A 22,951-nucleotide genomic window follows, 5' to 3' on the forward strand; every position below is an offset into this window, starting at 1 on the left:
TGTCAAGAATACTTTTGACTTGAACTAACAGTTCACTGAGCATGGACAGCTTGTTAGGCTAACAAGGCTGAACGATCAGTCATAGCCAGTGTCACCACTGCACGCTTGCACAAAGCAACAACAAAAACAACACCCAGGCACCCCCAAACCAGAAGTAGGTCTCTATAGATGCAAGCGCACTATTGCTCTGCCATGAATTTCATGCCCCTGTGACTCAGGGCAGCACAGACGAATTTCAGTTTAAACAGTAACTAGCTGTTCTTTCCTCTTAAAGCTCCATATATTTTTCCGGGCACAGCCTATTCCTTATTTTCTCTCCTGGGCTGTCACACGGTTTCTTTGCCCTAAAGATGCAGCCAGGCTATCCTTTGTAACAGAATTAAGAGATCTGTAAGCACTTTAAAGTTGGCGGTTTTCCTTTTTCTAAAGCAAAAATGAAAGTTGTGGTTTACACTGGTCAAGAAAATGAATGAATGATTGCCTCACCTGAAAACCTGGCACAACAGGCTTCACCCAGTTTTGGTTTGAAGGGCTGGTTCTTACAAGATTTACAATAGCCTTCTAGTTCCATCAACTGCCTATGTAGCTTCTCTTGATCTACAGAAAACAACATTTGATAACTAACCACATTTGGATATAATGAAGAGCATACTTATTTTTAAGCTCCCCTGCTCCCACCCTTGACATTTTTTATATTTTTTCTACTGTCCGAGCTACATTTCCATGTGGTTCAGTTCACTATAGGCATTCATTTTATTAACTAGCTTGCAACAGTGACTTCTTACTGGTATTAGGAACAGTGAATACTTTTTCTTACCTTTAGTTTGAATTGGTACAGCATAGAACAAGTCTGGGCTTACAACCTCTGTTACACAGACAGCTACGGTTTCATCTATAGCCAATTCAATCACCTTCCAGTTGCCAAGTGAGGTTTCTAATAGAAATAGTAAGAAAATGCAGCGTACCACTTTCCTCTGAGCACATACATATTATAAGTAACTGTTACAGAGTATCATTTTGAATTTTAGAGACAACTGCACATTTCCCCTTCAAGAACAGAAATCTAAAGCAAGACAATTCTTGATTTGCTGTTCATAAAAGTATTACAATATAAAAGTATCTAAAGTAAAAAAACACCTCAGAAAAATAACATATTGGAAAGTAAACACGGGGAAAGTTTCAGTCATAGCAAATTTGTAACACTCTACTATCAAATATTCAAATAGCATTAATTTAAGACAAACCCAGCAATTTTTATCTTTTTGTCTATAATGCCACCTGCAGGGCAGCTTGTGTTTTAACTGTAAAAACTGACAATATAATCAAAACTATGCATGTTTATTACTGATATTAACCATAGTTAAACCCCAAGATCACCGTTAAAGACTGGAATACTGAAAATTCTTGTTCAATCTAAAAGTTAACATTCACTTAATTACCTTTTTTGTCAACAGACTTGTTTGGAAAGTTATTTTTATCTTGTAGAACTTCCTTTACAGCCAATTTTTCAGAAGTTAGTATCTCATTGATCACTTTTGGATGACCTGAAGAATAGTCAATAAGCTCTACACCTGCCCCATCTTTGGAAAGGGAAGTTACTCTGGCTTGAAGCTTTATCCCTGCAGTGTACATATGAAATCTTGCTGTAGCTTCTGGAATCCATTTGCTATTACCAGGCTTTATACCTAGGAAATAGGAGAACTGTTCAAAATATCTCCATTAAGTAACTTTTGTCAACATTGTATTCTCCTTAAAAAAAAATTCCTTTTTTTTTTTTAAAGCACAACTCAAAATACCATGGCTACTTTTATTGCCTTAGGGATACACATTGTACTTCATCCTGTTAACTGGTCTCCCTCTTCCTCCTTTCTTCTAAAAGAACACATTTCCTCAGAACTCCCAAGTTTTGTTTTCTACGTTTTACGATATTCTACCAAGTAAATCCTTGTGCCTTAGTACAAACAACACAGTTAAGACTGTTTATGATCAGTCAAATATAGCCTTTTTATCAAAGAAGCACAAAAACAAAGTGTTTTAAGACACACAAAACCCCAGCAGAAGACACCTTGAAGAAATATGTTTTTGAGCTTTTTCCTGTTTCCACATTTTTTATTTTTAAACCAAGTAGACTAGATTAGAGGGGAAGAATAATTCTGCAGAATTTTGAGTGATTTGGTGTGGAAAAGGAAGAGGCAGAGAATTGGTAGAAGACTGAGAAACAGCAGTACAGTGCCAAACTCTGCAGGAATCAAATGAAACACCCCTACAGAGAACTGAAAGGCCAGCTTGCTTCATAAAAACAGATGAGCTCCTTTGCCTGCAAAAATTCTGAGAAATAATTAAGTTGCCCAAAAGCACATTTACTCCTAGCAAGGCAGCAAGCAAAAGCTAGTAAGAGCTACAGATGAAACAGAACTAAACAAGTTCCCTTTGACTGCTACATCAGTAAGTAAACCTCCATGCAGATCACTCCACAGCACTGTCAGGAGCTCAGGGAAGAGCCACCATCTTTCTGTTAAATGCCAGTCTACTGTGTAGTAAGGGTAAAACAATGGCTCCCACAATTTCCAGAGGCTGAAAACAACACAGACATTTATTATAAAAACAAAACAAAAACCACCACCCCCCCCCCAAAAAAAACCCAAAACCCCAGAGTTCTGTGCATTATACCCTGTCATCACCTCATTCACCCAAAGCAGCAACTCTCTAAATGCAATAGCTCTTACAAGAGAAAGAATCAATAAGAAGATCCACCTGAGAGCCAGCATTTAATTCCTTGAAATGGAAGTTTTAGGAATGAGGATGAGATATGCCGTATTTTATCCAGTGGTACTTCCTCAACATTTCCGTAGTCCACAAAGCATACTTTAACAGTTTCATCTGAAGTAATGTTTTTCACCAAAGCACGGTACCAGTTACCATCATCTAATTTTAAAAATTTAAAATAAATAAATAAATAAATAAAAATTAAATTCACATGTTTAGTAAGTTTACCATCATTTATTTTTTAGTACATAAATCCAATTCTTTGCTATCTTGTACCAATGCAAACTATCAGATATCCATTTTTTTGATTTATGTTCCCCCTTTGAAAACAAAAATATTTTAGTTTGTTACTTACCAGAGAAAAAAGCACAGCAAGGTTCTCCATTCTCAGGCTTAAAGACATTTGGTGGAGTTTTCTGACAGTATTCAGACAATGACTTGTTAAGTAAGTTTAGAGCAAGTAACTCTGAAAATTAGAAAGAAAAAAACCCCAAAGATGAGATCAACAAAATAAGCCAACTTGAACTTTATCAATACTGTTCACTGTATAGATTGCTTATAAAAAAATTTCATAGCAGATTTCTGTGAATTTTAGGATTTCATATAAAAAGAACTTTTGACACAGAGTTAGCTATTTAACTTACTAGACAGACTTATTAGAAGGAAGAGGTGAGATAGCTGATATTTACTGACAAATTAGTTCAGTATGACAGCAAAATGACCAGTAATTCTTCCTACTAATCCAACAAGCACCCTTCACTCCAAAATCCGAAGCATTATTTTACAGCCAGGTAACACTGTGGGAATGATCTAGTTCAGCCAGTGCATATGACAGATTATGAGATCTCATCCTGCTTGTGTATTTATTTTTTATATCAAGTCATTAAGCCTGCTCTATAACATCACTTCTAGGGAGGAATTCAGTCATGTTTCAAAGGCGGTAAGCCACAAACAACCTATACTATCCCTAGATAAGTCAAGGAATAAACTTCCCTCACTTTTTAAGATCTGCCCTGTATTTTTGGTTTGAACGCATTTAGCTTCCACTTCCAGCCACTGAATTTCATCATGCTCTTTTTCTAGTAAGTTAAAAAGCCAGTGGCTATCTGAAGTCTTTATACATGCACATAGATGAACAACATTTTTTTTTGAGCTTATCCAAGAACAACTCAAGTCTCAAAAGCTGTAGTTTCTAATTTTCATGTTATCTCTTTTGAATCTCTTTAAGTTTCTATAATTAGAACAGGACAGAGTACTAGAAGACAGCTCCAGTAAACACTGTATGGGCACAAGGAACACGTCTCTTATTCACTATCTTCTGTTTAGATATCCTTTGCCTAGGTTGTGGGAGCTCTTGTCACTTTTCTCTACAGTCTTAGGTTAAATTTTATTCAACTGCTTACCTTCAACATTTTCAGATTTCAATCTCAGAGTCACTACATACCATGATCCAATTTCTTCATCATTCCACTTGTATTCTTAGATACAAAAACTCAGAGGTAAGCCTTGGTGCTATAAGCTCACTTGAAACAGTAATGAACTAGAACTGTAATAAATGACAAATCAGGAAGCAAAGAAACTAGCAGAAAGAAAAAAAGCTGAATAAACTTACCACTGTTATTTGAAATCTGACAGTAGAATTCTCCAGGATTGTACAGCGTACACACTACAACATCTACTGTTTGTTTAAGAGTTAGTTTACTCCACTTGCAAATTCTTTTTTTCTTTGTGTCCTCTAGAAAGAAAAGAGAGACACAGAGGAAGAGAAATTAAAATAACTTTTACAGGGGAAAAAAAATTACATACCCTGAATGCTCATTCATGTCCTCAAATTTCTTGTTATAAGTAATCCAACAAACTAACTACAAGTGAGAGCCTATTTGCAGAATAAAAGCAAGTAAGAGAAATGTGCCAGTTGCTTAATGTATTTGATCACTACTGAGAAGGGCAAGCCATAGATGAGCAGGGAAGAGTAATCCCACAAAGAGGTACAGACCAGGTGGCAACAACCTGCACAAGAGGGACCCTGGGGAACCTTGGTTCTTGGGCAACAGGCTAGGGGGCATAGAAGGAGGAAACAGCTGTCACCAAAAGTACTGGAAATGGTCTAAGGAGGAGAACAAAAAGATTAATAGAAAGACTGGTTGCAGAAGTTTGCACTGTATATTATACTCAAGTACCTGAAAGAAGTTTATTATTTAACACAAGTTGTAGAATAGATCATGTCAAAACTAAATTATGGCACATTGGAGAAGCCATCATTTCCTCCATTAGCATATTATTAAATCTTCCTGTATTTTTCATAGCTGTTAAGTTTGTTACAACTTGTGGTAGGCAATGGCATGCAGAAATACCATCAGCCTTTTAAAGAGTTGAGTACAAACAGCTGGCCTCCGACTTTGGTAGACCTTTCCAGTTTAAGTGTTTGGGGTTTTTTTCTGAAAATGAAGCTCAAGAAAGTTTTGCATTTCAAGGATGGCCATGCTGAGATGCTGTTCCGTCTGCCCAGTACTGTGTCTGACAGTAGATTACTTTAGAAAGTCATATTGCCAACAGGCAAAGGGAAAAAAAAAAAAAAACAAAAACCAACACACAAAACTAAGCCACCACGCCACCCCAAAAAAAAAAAAAATCAAAACAGGCTCTCAAATCTTCTTTATTTTCAGTGGAATACAAGACTGTCCTTCACACTATAAGCAACTGCCAGATCCCTACCGGAAGGGACAAAGCACAGTTGGCATATTTGGAGAAATATGCTCAAAGAAATAGAAGCTGGTTGAATTTTCCACTCCAGGAGGAGGAAAGGTTGACAAGAAAAATAAAAATTAACAAATGGCTCAAAGTTTAGAGAAAGCTTTAGGAAGCTTAGCAACTGTGAAATATAGTTGTTTGTTTTTTCATGTGATTGTGAGATTTCTTCTAAATAGTCCTCTAAACCAAAAAATACATTGTTTCTTAATTTTGGCAAGTTAATTAAAATCTCCTCTTATATGATGGTGGATCCAGCAATCACAGATTTAGTCACTAAGTTTAAATAAAGCAAACAAGTTAATGAAAAATTATTTTGCAAGTTGGCAGAGGAATGTATCTGTTCAAATTCCAATATAAAAAGCACATGTTTTAAAACACTTAAGACAAAAGTGGATGATCTGTTTAGAACCTGCATTCAAAAGCTCCCACTCAGTGCAAGAAATTAAAGAAAGGTGAGAAGTAACCAAGAAACACAAGTAGTACAAAACAGGTCCAGGACGATGGCCATAGAACAAAATGTGTTTGGATATAACGATGAAAGTTACTGTTCATTTGAATTTTGTACAAGATGCCTTACCCTGCTGAACAAAGATGACAGAATCATAGAATGGTTTGGGTTAGAAGGGACCTTTAAAGATCCCCTAGCCCAACCCCCCTGCAGTGAGCAGGACATCTTCAACTCGATGAGGTTGCTCAGAGCCCTGTCCAGCCTGACCTTGAATGTTTCCAAGGATGGGGCAACCTACCACCTTTCTGGGCAACCTGTGCCAGTGTTTCACCAACTCATCGTAAAAAATGTCTTCCTTATATCTAATCTAAATCTACCCTCTTTTAGTTTAAAACCATTACCCCTTGTCCTATCGCAACAGGCCCTACTAAGAAGTTTGTCCCCCCCCTTTCTTATAAGCCCCCTTCAAGTACTGAAAGACTGCAATATGGTCTCCCCGGAGCCTTCGCTTCTCCAGGGTGACAACCCCATGTCCTGGCCATGAGGCATCTAGTGAGGAAGATCAAAATGAAGGGATTTGGACATAGCCTTGACAAAAAGACTTCCCCCAGTTTTCAGCACAGATGGATCAGGTTACCAGACACAGGATGGAAAAGAGGGGCTTAACACACTTCATATGAGAGAAGCTAGGAATCTTCCCAAAATACAAAGAAATCTGACACAGAATTTGCCAATCTCTCAAACTGAAGCTTTGCTCATGAAATGCAAAAAAGGCAATTTAGGCATAGCCTTGAAGTTGTGTAGGCTACTGCAGTCAAACAACTTTTCTAGGACTAAATATGTGGGTTTAGCTGTAAAATACAGGACAATGAAGATGAAATACCATTTGAGCTAAAGGACAAGGGCATAAGAACAAGCAGTTACTAAGTAGTTATATCCTACTTCAACTGGAAATTTTAAGACCTCTGACAAGAGAAAGTGAAATACTAGTATGGTCTTCCAAAAGCAAGCAATTGCAACTTTTTTACATATGCACACATATATGCATACACACACGGACACACAAGCAAACACAATTTTTTCATGGCAAAGTTGCCATGGCTCAACTTCAGAGGTGTGAAGGCTAGACTTCATGAGCCAGACTAGAAAGTTCTTACCAGTTAAGAACTCGCATTCTTTGTACCCGCTCTAGTAGGAGGTTAAATAACGCCAGTTCAGGAGCATGTGCTCGTGCTCACCATTTGCTTGCTTAACATCACTCATTCCGATTGCTGGTAAGGACATCCTCGATTCATCAGCTGCACAGCCTTTCTCTATGAGATGGCTCGATATATTTATTACTGGAGTAACTGATGCATCTACAAGCTCCACCACAGATCTGTAGCTCTCTTTATCCACTACTTTTACTGTGAACACTTTGTCTTTCACCAGTTGTTTCATAAAAGAAATAGCTTTTGAGGTCCAGGCTCCTAATGGTGGCTTTATACCTAAAAAGTCACATAGTATGGAAAAGTTCTGAGGACAATCCAAGTCTCAACAATATGAGAGGTACAACAACACTGTTTAAAACAATAGATTAAGCAGCAGATATACCAAGTAACTCAACCCCACTCCTCTTGCCTGTAACAAGATTCCAAACCCAGTTATTTAGATTCTGAACTTCTGTAGTACTTGGATTTAATGAAAATCTGACAAAGATCATGTACAACTAGTCTATTACATAAAGAGAAGCGTAAATTCAGATTTAATACTTCCTTTAGTATGAATGTCTGTAAGAAGTTTCAGTCTTTGGGTCTCATGAATACAACCTATAGCTTTGAGCAACATTAACCATCGCTCAGCCACGCTATCTGCTACCGTAAGCTTCTTCCTCCTTAAATGTTTACTCTTTATGCTGCTCAATTTATTTCTAAAATGCAAGTTATAACCTGAACTTTACAGTAACAGATTGGCAGAAGTTGCCTTCCAGAAAGATGTATTTTATGTACCAGTAATCCTTGACTCTTATCAGGAAACATCTTATCTGATCACTTCTTTTGTGTCCATGTTGTGTTTAGGACCTTTCTTAGTCTTAGAACACTCATTATCAGCTATAGGCATCGTGATTTGCCCCAGAAAAGAGATTTCTTTAGGTCACATTCCATATGCATCAGTTCCACCTCTACATACAAGGGAAGCATTGTTTCATGTTTTCCTCCAAAGTAAGAAGCTAGAATGCTGCTCTTAACTTTATCAAAAATTTGAAAAGCAGGTTAAATATAAAGTATTGTAAAGGAAGGATAGATATAAAGTATCCTAAAGGAAGGGTATTTTGAAGCAGTGGGGTGGACGATCTTACATAGTGATGGGAACAAACAGAGAAAATAAAGAATTTCCAACAGCAGGCTAAACAAGTATGTCAAAAAAACCAGATTATGATCCTGGCTTGAGGTAGAAGGATGAACTAGGAAGCGTCAATGTCCTTTCCAACTTGACAGATTTCACAAGCCTACGGAGAAGAATCTACCAGTAGTATTGCTAGATTTGCCCCAGGGGAAGAGGACAGATACAGTTCTGAATTTCAAGACATGAAATGAAATTTTACCTTCCCCTGCAGTGTTAGAACCGCAACAGATTTAAGAATTCCACAAAACCAGTAGGTGACTGAGTTTTGCTTAGAACAAAAGCCCATGCAAAACCTAACAGGTATGTTAATATAACACAGTTTTCCAAACATACAAACTGCAGGTCACCAGGTACATTAGGAAGGATTTGTCATGTTTCATAGATATGCCACAACTATTAAGAATTCTGAAAATAACACCTACAGTTATCTCCATCCTTCCCCATATTTCAATATAAAAAGCTACAGGTGCAGTCATTATCTAATCCCACTTATTTTGCCTCTACGCAGCTTGAAACAGCTTATCATTTATTTCATACCTGCCAAGGTACATCTTATGGCTTGAGCTGGAAATTCCGTTAATCTTGGAATCATAGGACGAAGTCTAGTCAGCGGAAGAACTTCAAAATTACCATAATCTATATAGCCCACCAAAACAGTATCTTCAGAAACATATGCTATAACAGCAGCACGATACCAAAGATTGTCTTCTAAAACGGAAGATACAGGTATTCATTATACTTCACTTTTAACTTCTGAGAACAGAATTATTTTTTTGGGCAGACCAATATAAAAATATGACATCAGTCTCAGCATAAAACAGCAGCATTACAGTTCACACAAACCTTCACAAAACCCTTGTGGATGCAATATCTACCACCATCATCCGCCTATGAGTTGAGTGTTGCAAACTCATTCTTTCCATAAAGACACCTCCCCTTCCCCCCACCCCAACATACATATTGCAACAAAGAATCGACTACATTATGTGGATGTAGTGCTTAAGTTCAATACATTTAAACAAACAGCAAACAGTATCTCAGCTGACCACAATGACATGCAATTCAAAGGCCACACAACAGATCTAATAATGTAAGTATTTTAATTCAATATTTGAGAAATAGAAATACAAGCTTACTCAAGTTTATCAAGACATCTGAGGTACTGAACTGATAGCTTTCCCTAGCTAGGCACCTGAAACCAGTGCCCATTCATATGCCAAGACAGCTTACTGGTAGTACTAGCTTTTTCTGAATGTGCAAAAAACCCCATTTATTTCAGCTTATCTGTTCAGTCCTACAGCTAATTTACTCAAAGCAGCAAAACCACAGGATATGGAAAGAAATACATGACCAGGAATGTTTATCAATCACAAAGAAATTACAGCAGCAACATTTCTGACCAGAAAGAAGGCATAACAGCAGCAATGTATGGAGGTTCTTTTCTTGTTAAAAGCTGGATGAAAAGGACAATAATCTGTGAAAAGAGATTCATCTGCATCCTACTGCACTCAGGCAAACAGGACTTCAGATTCTAATAAAAAGGTATTTCTTTCATATAGACTTACCAATTCCTAGCACAAAACACCGCTTTATGCGGAATACTAGCCTAGGATTAGGCAAGATTCAATTTTGTCATGAGACTTGTAGAAACTTGACATCAGTGATGACTGTCAGGTGGAAACTAAGTTACGAACATACAATTCAGGACTACTAGGTCTTGGCTAAATAACATTTTTCGAAGTCGTCTGTCAGAGCAGCATCTTTACATACAATCCCATTTCTTCTGTCCCCTTTTTGGGGTCTACAATTCCAAGTCTATATTTATTTCCAGCCACAGGAAATAGTGCTCACCAACATTAAAAAAAAAATTTCTTTTCATCGTCTCTTAAAAAGTTCCTTTATACAAAAATGAACCCAGTGTTAAGAGTTTGCTCAACAAAGGGACCATTTTATGGTCTTTTTTTAAACTAGTATTTTACAGATGTCATCATTTTCTATCAATAATAATTTTTTAAAATCACTACCAAATGCTATCCACAGCTAAAACCAGACACAAATAAAACAAACTCTATATGAAACGTAATTATAAAATGTGTTTATTTTTGTAATAAATTAAAGCGACATGTATGAAGAGCCATATTTTCACCCCATTTTTACCTGTGAACTGGGCACAGCATACATTTCCAGCAGCAGGATGGAAAGCTGGACTACTGGGAAATTCATCACAATGTTCATTAAGAGACACTTGAAGCTCAGCAAGTTGACCTGATGTTAAAATACATAGGGTTTGGAACATACACTGTCTTGTAATTACTACAAAAGTACACAAATCTTAAGTTCAAAGCCTGGAAGAACATTTTGTAGTATAATGGTGATTATTTCACATAATGTTTAACATAATACCAAAATAGCGATGAGACTAGGACTCTTCAATCAGTAAGATCGAAGAGAGTCCTCATGCGAGTCTGAGGAATCACAGTGGTAAAGAGAACAGACAGGGAAAACCAGTCACAGGCTTTTTCAACACCGGAACAAAACTGAAGCCAGTAGGAATTGAAACCAAGCTAGCAGAGGCATGCTAGAAAGAAACCAAGGAAGACAGCTCTTCAAACAACAGGCAGATGGCAAGTGTCATTTCTTGCCGAAGAACACCCTATGCTATGAGTCTACCCAGAATTCAAAGGCTACACAAGTACACAGAAGAGAAACCTTCTGAGGGTTAGGAGATATGCCAGCCCACATCCAGCTGCAAAAGCCCTTTTAGCTGGGGGGGGGGGGGGGGGGCGGGGCAGTTGTCTCAGACAGCACTAGGAGGAAACATCCCATAAACTTACTCTGCTCTTATTCTCACTCAGAGATCTGTTTATTGGCTCTGTGAGAGATGCACCAAAAGTCTCCGCAGCCTAGCACTCTAGCGTTACTTAGGTGTTATGTTTTCCTCTATCAGAAGACACCAAAGCAAGGTTTGGGCACTATTATCTGGCTTTCTCATGCTCAAATATTCTCCCCATACTACGTAACAGAGAAGTTCAGTCCACACACGCAGCCTGTAAGGGAACACTTCCCTCCAGTGGTAAAGCAACAAGGCATTATAGGAATAAGCAAAGTAATTAGAAACTCACGCATTTCTGGAACATGTGAGAGAACATATTTAGCATTAAATATTTGTGATACAAATTGACTTCAGATTGCTAAAATCCACGCCACACCATCTTTGTACTTTGCATTACTCAGACTGCCAACAAATTATCACCTTACGGGTTAGTAAGCAATACTGACATAATGCTGCCAAAAATATCCTCTACAGCAGCATGGCTTTTAACTGAGGCATGGCCTAAAGCTACAGGGCATCACCATTTCAGGTCAAACTACAAGACCAGCAACAACTCCCTCCAGCCACTCTCTACTGAAGAGAAAGATAGCATACTAGGTATCTTACATCCCTTTTTCAATGCGTCACTTACGGGCACTGTGCATCTGCTGACAGAAGAAGTTTTCTGGATTTTGAACACAGGAAACCACGCCAGAAAATGCATCTCCGATACATACGGAGACACACTCTGCAACTGAATTAGCACAGTGAAGAAATTCTTCATCTTCAGGTATTTTTTCTTTACTTCCCTTAGAATGGTTTTCTGACTCTGTACATTAAAAAAAAAAAAAACCAACCCAAAAAAAAGCCACAACAAAAAAAAAAAAAAAAAAAAAAAAAAAAAAAAAAAAAAAAGGAGGTTGCTCATCAAAAGCTAGATGACTTTGAAAATTTAAACATGCCGAAGAGGTTTATTCTTTTTGCTGACTCTTTGGACTTTGAAGGCTCGTGTCATATTATCCATGAAGTTAATGCTCACATAATCATCACTAAACAAGTACTTCATACTATTAAAAAGCATATGTGCTACTGTCACTAGTGAACTGAAGGAAGCTGCACTAGCCAATGTTTTTAAGTAGGAGATGATGCTAATGAACAGCTAGTGTATTTACTACGTTCAGAGTATCATGCAACATGGGAGGACCTAAAATTGCCCAAGTATTCTATTGTTAATGGTTGGACTGGATGATCTTAAAGGTCTTTTCCAACCTAAATGATTCTATGATTTTCTGTCTCTTACTAATAAGTCTGATTTGCTTGCTTACCTCTTAGAGAGTCTCCTCCTTTGTCATTACTTCCTAGAGTTAAATCAGACTTAATTTCTGAAGGCACTTTATCTAGACAGTCTTCTAGGTAAGATACAGATTAAATACAGACGTAAGAAACAAAGTTAGTTACCATACAAGATAGTCATAATTTAGTTTCATTTCAGAACCATCTTCTGAGCCTGACCTATATCCCTATCAGAACGTAAGCACGTTTACTTATTTGTTGAGCACTTAATATGGTTAGAATGCAAAATAAAAGTAGTTTCAGGGTAACTCAACTACTTGAGTTTTCTGAAGAGATTCACAGCTCCAAGACTGTTCAACTAAATAAAATGAGCAAAGCAGTAACAATCAACATTTACTCGTAGTCACTAAAGACTGTTAGCTGAAAAACTGATTATAGCTTTTCAGACACAAACATCCATAACTTACCTCCATATTTACAATACTGAGTATGCAATGAGTTACCAAGATTCACAAAGAAATCTTGAGTTGCTTAGCTATTACATATTCCATTTCCAATGCATGAAGCAGTATTCCAAGCTTTCAATATAATTATTTTCAACTGAAAACCTGCATACAGGTGTGTAAGTTGCTTGTAAAGTCATGGAATAGATGCATGCAACATTTCATGAATGCAATGATATTTTTGTGATCTTCTCTCCAAGAGGTTTGCAAGTTATATTGTTTTGCCATTAATGTGCGGTAAAGCACATCAAAGCCACCCCCTCAGCTCAACCGAAAATCTGAATTCAGATGCCTCAAAGGTCAGGTGCTCTGCTTGTCTCTATCCACTGAGGCTTGCTAAGTTAGAAATATAAACATGCTTAGAGTTCTCCAACTAAATAAAACAATATCCAGTGGTTGCACTTTCTTTGGGATACTTTTTTAGCGAGCATGTACAAAATATAACAAAAGCTGGTAATATCCTTAGTGGAACTAGAAACTGATACTACCATTTTTAAAGAGTTAAAAATGCATGAGATAAAAGGAACAACATGGTTCCAAATTTGCATGCATCTATTAAAACAGAAAAATAAGTAAGATAATCCAGAAAACACTGAATTTATTACAATTCTACTGGAAAAGTAACCTTAATAAAATTTAAGGTTATTAAGCTAACAAGATATTTCAGGTACAGACATTTTAAGATGACCTCTACAGGGAAAGGTGAAATAAAAGAAAACTATAAATAAATAAAATTAAAAAAAAAAATCAAGGGGCAGGTTGGGAGAGTGACAAGAGGGCAGAGAGCAAAAGAAAAAACCCCTCTTTCAAAGGTATTGGGCAGGGGAAGGGGGAGGGAAAGTGAACATTAAAGATTTATCAATTGTGTTGGGTTTTTTCCCCTGCACTACCAATACTCACCAAAATCTGGAAGAGCAACATCTACAGCAAAACTCAACATAATTTCCTCCTGTAATATGTCAACAACAGTTACTGAACAGTGCTTTCCCATGAGTTGGGAAGAAAAGCTGGTGGTGCCTTCATTCCGCCCTTTTTCTTTTGGATCATAATTAGCAAAGGAACACTTAATGGCCTGGAAAGAATTAAAATTAGAACAAGACGGGGTAGGGAGTTGTTTGCCCTGTAGAAAAAGTGACTAAATAATTAAGGCCCTCAGAAATATCGTCTGGCATATAGAAGTTAAAACTGCTGTTGGAATATGAAGCGCTATCAACTCAACTAACTTCTTTACAAGAGAGTTAAGAATTAGGAAATTCAAACTGTAAACTACATTTCCTCCGATTCTTCCACTATTTATGCTGTCCTGTGAAAGGCATGGCTGTATCACACATCACATCTGACCACAGGTGCATGTCCTGACTCGCCCTCAGCAGACACTGAGGGCTTTAAGCCAAGATTCAAACAGTTCTCAACCTTTTATGGACCCAGCAGAAAGTCATGTGAACAACCTATGGAAGACTATTCAAATAGTTGCTAGTTATAGTTGTCACCGTTTGAAAGAATGCTTCTCTATTCTTTGTGCATAGTTAAATTCATATTCACATTCACACAGTATGGCAATGAACTCAGACCAACAGCTCTCTTTACTCCAAACAAAGTTTGCCCAAACTACAACTGATTTTCAACTACTGCATGAGACCAGATTAGAATATGCAGGTAGAATGTTTCCCCTGCTGTCCTCTAGTGTATGAGGGACATGTGGACCCAACCACCCTGCAGGGGTTTTTTTCTAGGACTAGGAAGAAAAAAAGCCAGGTGGCCTTCCTCACTCCTGTGGAATAGCTAGGGAACATTTCAGGAGGTGAACTTAGTGTAGTATGGCAGGTTTTATGCATCACTTTCACTGAACACAAAATACTGTGATAATGACAGTTACACTGAAACACGAGTTACACTCACTTCAGAGCTATTAATTTAAGATACCTCAGCTACTGTTAGGAAAATAGAACTCACACATGGAGGAAACAACAGTTCAATGTCTTTGTGCAGAGCTTTAATGCAGGAGAGTGGAATATTTTCTTCATTTCCATAATCTATATAGAATACTTGTGCTTTCTTTTGCAATATATCCACATCTTTTACCAGTGCTCTGTTCCAGGTCTGCGTAAGAATAAACAATAATCTTAGTAAGAACACAACATATTTTGCTTTACTTCATCAGGTTTGTTTATCAGCAAAGGCACTGACCAATTCTGAAGCAACTCACATGAACACAACTCACTGTAGTGTTGACTGCTGTGAAGATAAAATTCTACTCCTATGGATATTAGCTACCGTACCGTAAATCAAGAATCTACTAACGATGGAGGAGAAAAAGGGGAAGAAATACAAAAAAGGGGTGGGAAGGGAAATGGGAACCAGATGTGGCTATAGAAATGCAACCAGAAAAGTCAGGTAAAAAAATGAAGTAAGACTAACTTCCTTAATTAAGCAGAGTCATATTCCAAACTGTTCTAACTACAGTAGTTTAAATTTGCTCAGAACACACACAGCCTTCAAGCAACAGTGGTACAAACAGTGCCTACAGGGCTCAAGTACATAAACATATAGAAGTAAACTTTTTAGAGGTGGGCAAAAAAAATACACTACCTTAAATTTTAGTTCCAGATGTTATAAAGCTAGTTACTACCACAATTCCACCACAATAAACTGATCTCTAATTAGCAGCCTTCACTGGTAGAGGCATAAAAGCAAAACATGATGAGCTCAACATAGAATGGTTATTTTATGGACAACCAGATGTTACCTGATCCAAAGAACACCTTGCAACGCAGACTTCCCCTTTGATGGCAATATATTGCTCTTGAATAACTGTGTTAGCATAACAGTCTTGCAGTTTCACAGAAAGTTTACTGATCTGGTCTAAAACTTCTGGAGAACTCATCTGTATATAAAATTCACTTGGACTCTTGAACTCTGTTACTGTGCCCTAAAGAGAAAAGCCACAGTAGATGATAATTATGCAAGAGCAACCTACAGTGTGTTATTCAGGACCAGTGTTCATTTCAATAAATGCATTTCACCCTGTACCTGATTTTGTTCTTTTGTTTTGAATCTAGCAGTAATTAACTGCAGGGAACAAAACCAGTGATGTTCACCTTCACAGAAATAATCTTCCTCACTTACTCCCCCGCCAGCCCCACTTGCATTTATGCATCTTTATAAAAATAAAGGAATTTTCCATGTGAGCAAAATGAGACAAAGAGCTGAGGTGACATGCAGCTATATATGCTTAACAAAGCTTCAAATGCAAACTAATAAAACATTGTAGGATTCTTCCAAAATAAAGTACCTGTACTTCCGTAGCTTTTTTGATCCCTAGAGCCTGGAGATCTGAAAACATTGTTTTCCTGATGTGCTCTTCTGTCTTGAGAGAATCCACAGAAGTTGAATTACCCTATTCAAAACAGCTACAAGTTATGTTTAAACTGGAGTTGTTCAGCTGTAGCTCCTTGTAGTAACAAACGAAAAAAAAACGTTTTAATCTTTTCAAGAAACATGTAAAAAAGTGCTTTTGCTGACTTTCAATAAGAAGTCTTACAGACTTTGTATTACTCTTGAAAATAACAGAACATTATCACAGAGATACACTGAACAGGCAATGAAAAACAAGTGCCAAAGTCTCAGAGATCCACCTTTTCCTTTCACACCTGTTTTACAGGACAACTCAGCTACATTTCCTGCTTATGATGCTCTCATAAGTAAGAAGAATTGAATTCCACCTGCTTCCTTGTAGCCTGAACACCACAGAGTAGATTATAGCTACTGCTTTAACTGCTGGCATCCATTTTTTAAAAAAGGCTAAACATTTAGTGTAACCTGCCTAATGCACACCATCTGTGTCTGCGACATCCTAAAAACATTAGAAAAAATAACCTCATACACATCCTTAGGGAAAAGCTCTTTCACATTTGGACCAACATACCACAGACAATGCACAATGACCAAGTGTCATGGTTTAACCCCAGCTGGCAACTAAGCACCACACAGCTGCTCACTCAGCCTCCCACCCCCCTCCCTGTGGTGGGATGGGGGAGAGAATCAAAAAAAAAAAGAAAGTAAAACCTGTGGGTTGAGGTAAAGGCAGTTCAATAGGACAGCAGAGGAAGAGAAAGTAGTAACAACAACAACAATGATAAAAGAATACACACACCAAGTGATGCACAATGCAATTGCTCACCACCTGCTGACCGATGCCCAGCCAGTCCCGGAGCAGCAATCGCTGCCCCCTGGCCAGCTCCCCCCAGTTTCTATACTGAGCATGATGACGTATGGTATGGAATAGCCCTTTGGCTATTAGGAAGGAAACAGATGTAGACGTGGCACTCTGGGACATGGTTTAGTCTAGTCTACCCTTGATTGGTTTAGTGTGGACTTGGTAGTGTAGGTTAATGGTTGGACTGGATGATCTTAAAGGTCTTTTCCAACCTAAACAATTCTACGATTCCTTCAGGCAGTTTGGGTCAGCTGTCCTGGCTGTGCCCCCTCCCAGCTTCTTGTGCACCTGGCAGAGCACAGGAAGCTGAGAAGTCCTTGACTGGTGTCAGCACTACTTAGCGACAACTAAAACATCAGTGTGTTATCAGCATTATTCTCATCCTAAATCCAAAACACAGCACTATAGCTGCTACTAGGAAGAAAATTAACTCTATCCTAGCTGAAACCAGGACACCGAGATTACTGTTGCAACTGCCAAATGAGCTGTTTACTTGCAACAAAGATCCTTCCAGATTTTCCATAAAAACACATCTCACAGTACAATAGCAAAATACGTTAAATATTGTTCAATATGCAATATAAGCTCTCTTGCTTCTGCAGATCCTGAGTTTCAGAAGATGAACCACAGAATAAAAAAACCTTCTGGTATTTCAAAATAAATTGGCTACAAATTTTTTATTCATGTTGTACTTCCTCTTGATATAAAGGTCCCTCACTATCAGTTGATCAGTTTTATTAGAACACAGTCGCAAGTACACACACAGCAGAAACTTATCAGGATGAACTAACAGAAGTCACAGGACCCAAAATGAAGCCTCCTTTCTAAATTCCTTCAAAAAGTTAAACAGATGAATGAGCTACTTCAAAGAAGCACATGACGAAGGAGTTTTCTTGTACAGCGCAAACACGAGGCTAGTTGGAGGTATGCACATTTACTCGCTTTCATAAATATCATCCCAAGAAACCACAAAGACAGCAAAATGATCTCCTGCAGAAGAGTTCACAGGAAGACTACAGGAAACGTTTGGCTGAAAGTAAGATCAAGAGAGGCTTCAAAATATTACAAAGGAGAACCGCATTATGTTTAATTCCTGCTGCAGCAAAGAAACAAATGCTTATCTGCATCTGTTACTATACAATACTACATTAAATGTATTTCTAGTTAAGTTACAAGGCTCCAAGCATCAGCTCATGATCTACACAGAAAACAAGACACCAGACTTTTTCTGAATTGGACAAGCTACATCTGTCTCCTTCCTAAAATATTTCTCTAGCAACCATCATACATATCTTGATTTTAACTTTTTCACAAATTGTTTTTCAAACAAAAACCGAGTTGTCTGATAGTGTTCCTAAGGGCTCTAGAAGTAACATATTTTTGAATGCTTCTCCCAGTAACTTTTGATTTGAAGCACTGATCTTTCTAAAAGGAGTAGATTATAATATTTGGAACTTGTTCCTTTCCTGTACAGGTTAAATTAAACACATTGCAACTAGCTCGCAGCAGATCCATTCAAGATACAGTGAAAATTTTATTGTATACCTTAAGATAAACTCCCTTCTTGGTTTTAGCAGGTAACTTGCCTCCATCCTTATTACTTACACTGTAATCAGAGAAAAAGATGTTAATTTTGAAGTACCAAATACAGACAAGTAGCATTCACAGCACCTACTTGCAAATAGAACAAAAAGGCTGTGTTCACAGGATGTTGTTTTTGTCAACCCTTATTCCTCCTCCAAGAAAATGTAGAATGGCTAATTTGTTAGTTTCCTGTCATGCAACATCTGGTGTGTTTTTCCTGATGCCATCAACAAAAAATAAATTAATTTCTGATTAAAATGAAGAAGAAATCTTATACTGTTGTTGTGGAGTTCTGCTAACACTGTAATCCCAAGTCAACCTTAAGAACTATAAAATCACAAAAAAAAAAAAAGGTTGCTATTTCACTTGAATACATAAGTAATATCCAGATAACACATATGCCAGATTGTCCCCATGTCCCTGCCCATTCAGTCACTGTAGCAAAACTTGCGGGAAAAAAAAAATCTCTCTTGTAAACTTTGATTATGGACACCTGGTTGCAGATTCACTGAACTGCAATCATCACTCCTGTTAGAGGTTGTCAGCTTAAACACTCAGATCACTCCCCTAAACTGTTCCAAAGCCAGCCAGTCAATTTGTACCATATCATAACCTAATGGTCCTTACTTTAATTGAAACAGACTAGGGAGTGATCTCTTGAGCATCTAAACTGTCATGTCAAAGATCAATAATGAGTAGCTAGAGAATGGCCTGGCTGAGACAACTTCTTCCAATTGCAGCTGTGCTCATAGACAAAATATCCATGAAATTCACTGAGGCTACAGTTAGATTCAAAGGGTGCGCCTTCAGACTCTGTTAAATGCAATCCATTAACCATGCCACTGCTGAAAAGCAGTCTCATTCCTCCTCCCTTCCCTACCTCATCAACAGCACTAATGAAGTCATACGATAAGCTGGTATTCTTACTGCATGCTCACATAGTTCTGATGCAAGTAATAACGCTTTTGCTTTAATTCACACTACAGAACACCTTAAGAACTCCCAACAATATCTTTCAAGTCACCCTTCTAAAGCAGCAGAGCTGAGTTTTCTGACAAGTATGAGATAATGCAGTACTAGCCTAAGAATAAGCAACATATTCTACTGTAATAGTGCCGTTACATGGTCATTTAGGCTGTATTGGGAGTGGTATCATCTTTCTGTAAAGATTATTTGGCAGAACTTTTAACAAACTTACTTCTGTTTAACTGGCTCACATACAACACTATGTGCTGGCCAATCTTTCTTCTGACAATCTGCAGAGCAATAGTATATTTGCTTGCATTGTGAACATCTGAGGGATCCTAAGAAAAAAAAAGTCAGAGAGAAACACCTATATCACAAGAAAAAAACAGCTGTTAAAATACAGACTCCATGTATTATTTAATAACTGCTTTACAAGACTGTTCCACTACCGTTCTAAGCACATACAAGTAGGTATTTGTATTCACATACAGCTATCAGACATTACTACCCCAGATGTCCCAAATTCCTTCTATACTTAAGAAAGGAAAAAAAATTGATTAAGGAAATGCTCTGTTTATCAGTTCTGCAACTCCAACTGTGTTCTGAATAGTCACTATACTTCCATCTGAGAGATAAACATATGCACCCATTTAAAGATATTTCTAAGCAAACCTTCTGATACGGTTTCACTGGTAACTGTACTATACATCACAGACTACAGGACAATAGGCACTTACCAAACAAACCACAATGATGGCAAGTCTTCTTTTGAAGTGGTGATATTAATGAACTAAAGAGACTCTTATCATAGCCGATAGAGAAAACATTTTCAGAGGAATATTGCAATTTCTTCGGCTTCTCACAACTCAAATCAGAATGTGACACCTGTGGAAGAAAAATTTTAGGTGATTCTTACCAGAAAAAAGCTACCCATTAGGGTAGAAATATTCTAATATGCTAAAATATGACAAGAAAAAGAGTGAAAATTTCAAAGTTCTAGAAAGAGCAAGATACGCTGATCGCTTCTGCTATCTAAAAATGCTCAGAATATTTGGGGCAATTATAAAGTGCAATAACTCACCGTATTTCCTTTATCAGTTGCAGCTGTCAACAGCAACTTCCCTCCACCAGTTATGCCTTCCATGGAACTTCCTAGGAGCAGAAGTATTTGCAAAGGGATCCGATTTAACAATGCTAATGCACACCTGTGTTACGGAATATTTGCAGGAAGACACAAGGCTCTTACCTACTCCTACTATTCTGCTAGGACACTTGAGCAAATGGAGGTGCTAGGACCATGACACACTCTGGAAGTCACTTTTTTTATCACTCTGATACTACATTTATGCAAACCTACCATCAGCAGTATTATTAAAGCAACAGTTTTGCAGCTCTGTGCTTATGACTCGACAGAGGTCTTAACGTCCTCCATCCATAAATTTGTTTCAATTAAAGTTGTTCAGCAGGAACAAGAAAAAAAAAAAATTACATAATTTCCAGTATCCATAGGGCAAAAATTCAGAATAGGCAATTTTACAGTAGCTGAAACAGTACAAATTTCCTTCAATACTGTTGAACACATGGTCTAGGTTAAGTTTATACTTATGCCTAGTTTTGTCACGCCATGAAGTATTCAGAAACAAAATACTCTGAAACGAGATTTTTACTTTCCAGTGAGTGCCTTATAAGCCTTGTGGTCTTTCCAGTGAGTTTATTCTTTATCAAACAACTCTTAAAAGACAAACATTCACCTAAGTCTGCAGAGCAACATACTAGGAACTGTGTTTTTTTAAGTGGGCAACTCATTTACCTACAAAAAATTCATTTCAGTTGTAGACTACACAGGCCATTCTGAGCTTGTTCCAGTCTGGCATGCTTATTAGCCCAAGTTCTCCACTGAGCCAACATAAAGCTTACATGGCCTCTTTTCCCCACCTGGAAGCACATTAATCTTGTAAACTTTGCCTAAACTAAAACTCCTGCCTAAAATGAAATCAAATTTCATCAACACTCCAGACCCAAGACAGCTGCATACCAAGCTATCTCAGATCTCCCAGAATCAAGTCTTCCCCCTCCAAATTTGGAGTAAAAGAGAACATGGATCAGACAGTACTGAAGCATCCATAAAGACAAGAAACGTTGCTGAAGCAACTCCAACTCCCACCGCACGTATCTGCACCAAATTCCCCAGCACTCCCATTATCCTGTTTTTTCAATTACCTAAGACATTCCAGCCCACACAAGTTTGGATAATTAGGAGTTAGCTTATTTGTAAGCCATACTCATACCTATGATGTTTATCAATAATCAAGCCTATACACAACTACAGAAGAACTAAGTCAAGATATCTTTGTCAAGCTTTGGACAAAGTCTTTTACTGCACTTGGGCTGCAGTTAAAACTTTCTATACTGTTTCTACACTTGGCAAAAAATACCCTGTATTGTTTGTTCACAAAATGCTAATTTTTGTTAGCTATTTCAGAAATTCAGCCTCAAAACTGAGAGCTTTTCAACAGGAATTTGGCACCTTTGATTCCGTTGCTTTAACCTCCACCTACAACTTTATTACCTTTGCTCTTCATGTGAAGTGGTTCTGCCATCGCATAAATGTTCACATCAGAGTATGACGAAAGGTGGCTGTAGGCCAAGTAACTACAAAAGCACAGATTTAAAGATTAACTCAGGCAGGCACATAAATTAAGTATTTTAGTGTTTTTAAGTCACGTTCTGAAGTTATATTTAAGCATCAGTGTTGGAAGGCTAATTCTCCGCTATTTCTGTAATTTGCACAGTAAAGAGTAAAATACTTTCTGCATTAAAGATATAAACAACAAACACTCCAGATTAAAAATAAACGATTAGAAGTCCTTTATGAAAGCACCGAGGAGCAGCAGCGGCTGTCACAACCTGCACGTTAAGCCTGCTGGGCTGGTGAGGGACCCGTCTCTCTGCAGGGGACCCCACTCTAGTTTCGGTAAGTTGCCCCTCCACCGAAGCATAAGGTGCACTCATCGGTTCCTGAGGACTGGGAGCGCAGGCACGGTGAAGGCCCGAAGCCCTGGACAGCCGCCATCTCTGAGCGCGCAGAGCCGCTGCCTGAGGGGAAGCTACTGCACCAGGTTCTGCCAAAACCAACTTTTGGCACCTGCCATCCCAATGTTCACATGCAATATAGTTATTTTCAATTTAAAAATACTCCTCTAGTACGTTATATGGGAGAAATCAAA

At 37.9% G+C, this 22,951-nt stretch overlaps 1 protein-coding gene across 1 annotated transcript in view; it reads right to left on the reverse strand.

The window, feature by feature from the left end:
- Window positions 1-22,951, reverse strand: part of TDRD1 (tudor domain containing 1) — a 28,472-nt gene that overhangs the window by 3,317 nt on the left and 2,204 nt on the right. The window contains exons 2-21 of the mRNA XM_075717904.1: window positions 22,294-22,376; window positions 20,806-20,876; window positions 20,462-20,609; window positions 19,957-20,062; window positions 18,720-18,780; window positions 16,251-16,355; window positions 15,705-15,887; window positions 14,912-15,058; window positions 13,859-14,030; window positions 12,488-12,571; window positions 11,815-11,991; window positions 10,508-10,615; window positions 8,888-9,058; window positions 7,204-7,452; window positions 4,379-4,501; window positions 3,122-3,232; window positions 2,755-2,925; window positions 1,440-1,685; window positions 818-934; window positions 487-597 (exon numbers count right to left, since the gene is read on the reverse strand). Of these exons, the coding sequence (XP_075574019.1) occupies window positions 487-597; window positions 818-934; window positions 1,440-1,685; window positions 2,755-2,925; window positions 3,122-3,232; window positions 4,379-4,501; window positions 7,204-7,452; window positions 8,888-9,058; window positions 10,508-10,615; window positions 11,815-11,991; window positions 12,488-12,571; window positions 13,859-14,030; window positions 14,912-15,058; window positions 15,705-15,887; window positions 16,251-16,355; window positions 18,720-18,780; window positions 19,957-20,062; window positions 20,462-20,609; window positions 20,806-20,876; window positions 22,294-22,376 (2,744 nt within the window). The remainder of the gene's footprint in view (window positions 1-486; window positions 598-817; window positions 935-1,439; window positions 1,686-2,754; window positions 2,926-3,121; window positions 3,233-4,378; window positions 4,502-7,203; window positions 7,453-8,887; window positions 9,059-10,507; window positions 10,616-11,814; window positions 11,992-12,487; window positions 12,572-13,858; window positions 14,031-14,911; window positions 15,059-15,704; window positions 15,888-16,250; window positions 16,356-18,719; window positions 18,781-19,956; window positions 20,063-20,461; window positions 20,610-20,805; window positions 20,877-22,293; window positions 22,377-22,951) is intronic.

This window comes from Pelecanus crispus, chromosome 10, assembly GCF_030463565.1.
Source record: "Pelecanus crispus isolate bPelCri1 chromosome 10, bPelCri1.pri, whole genome shotgun sequence".
Lineage (NCBI taxonomy): Eukaryota > Metazoa > Chordata > Aves > Pelecaniformes > Pelecanidae > Pelecanus > Pelecanus crispus.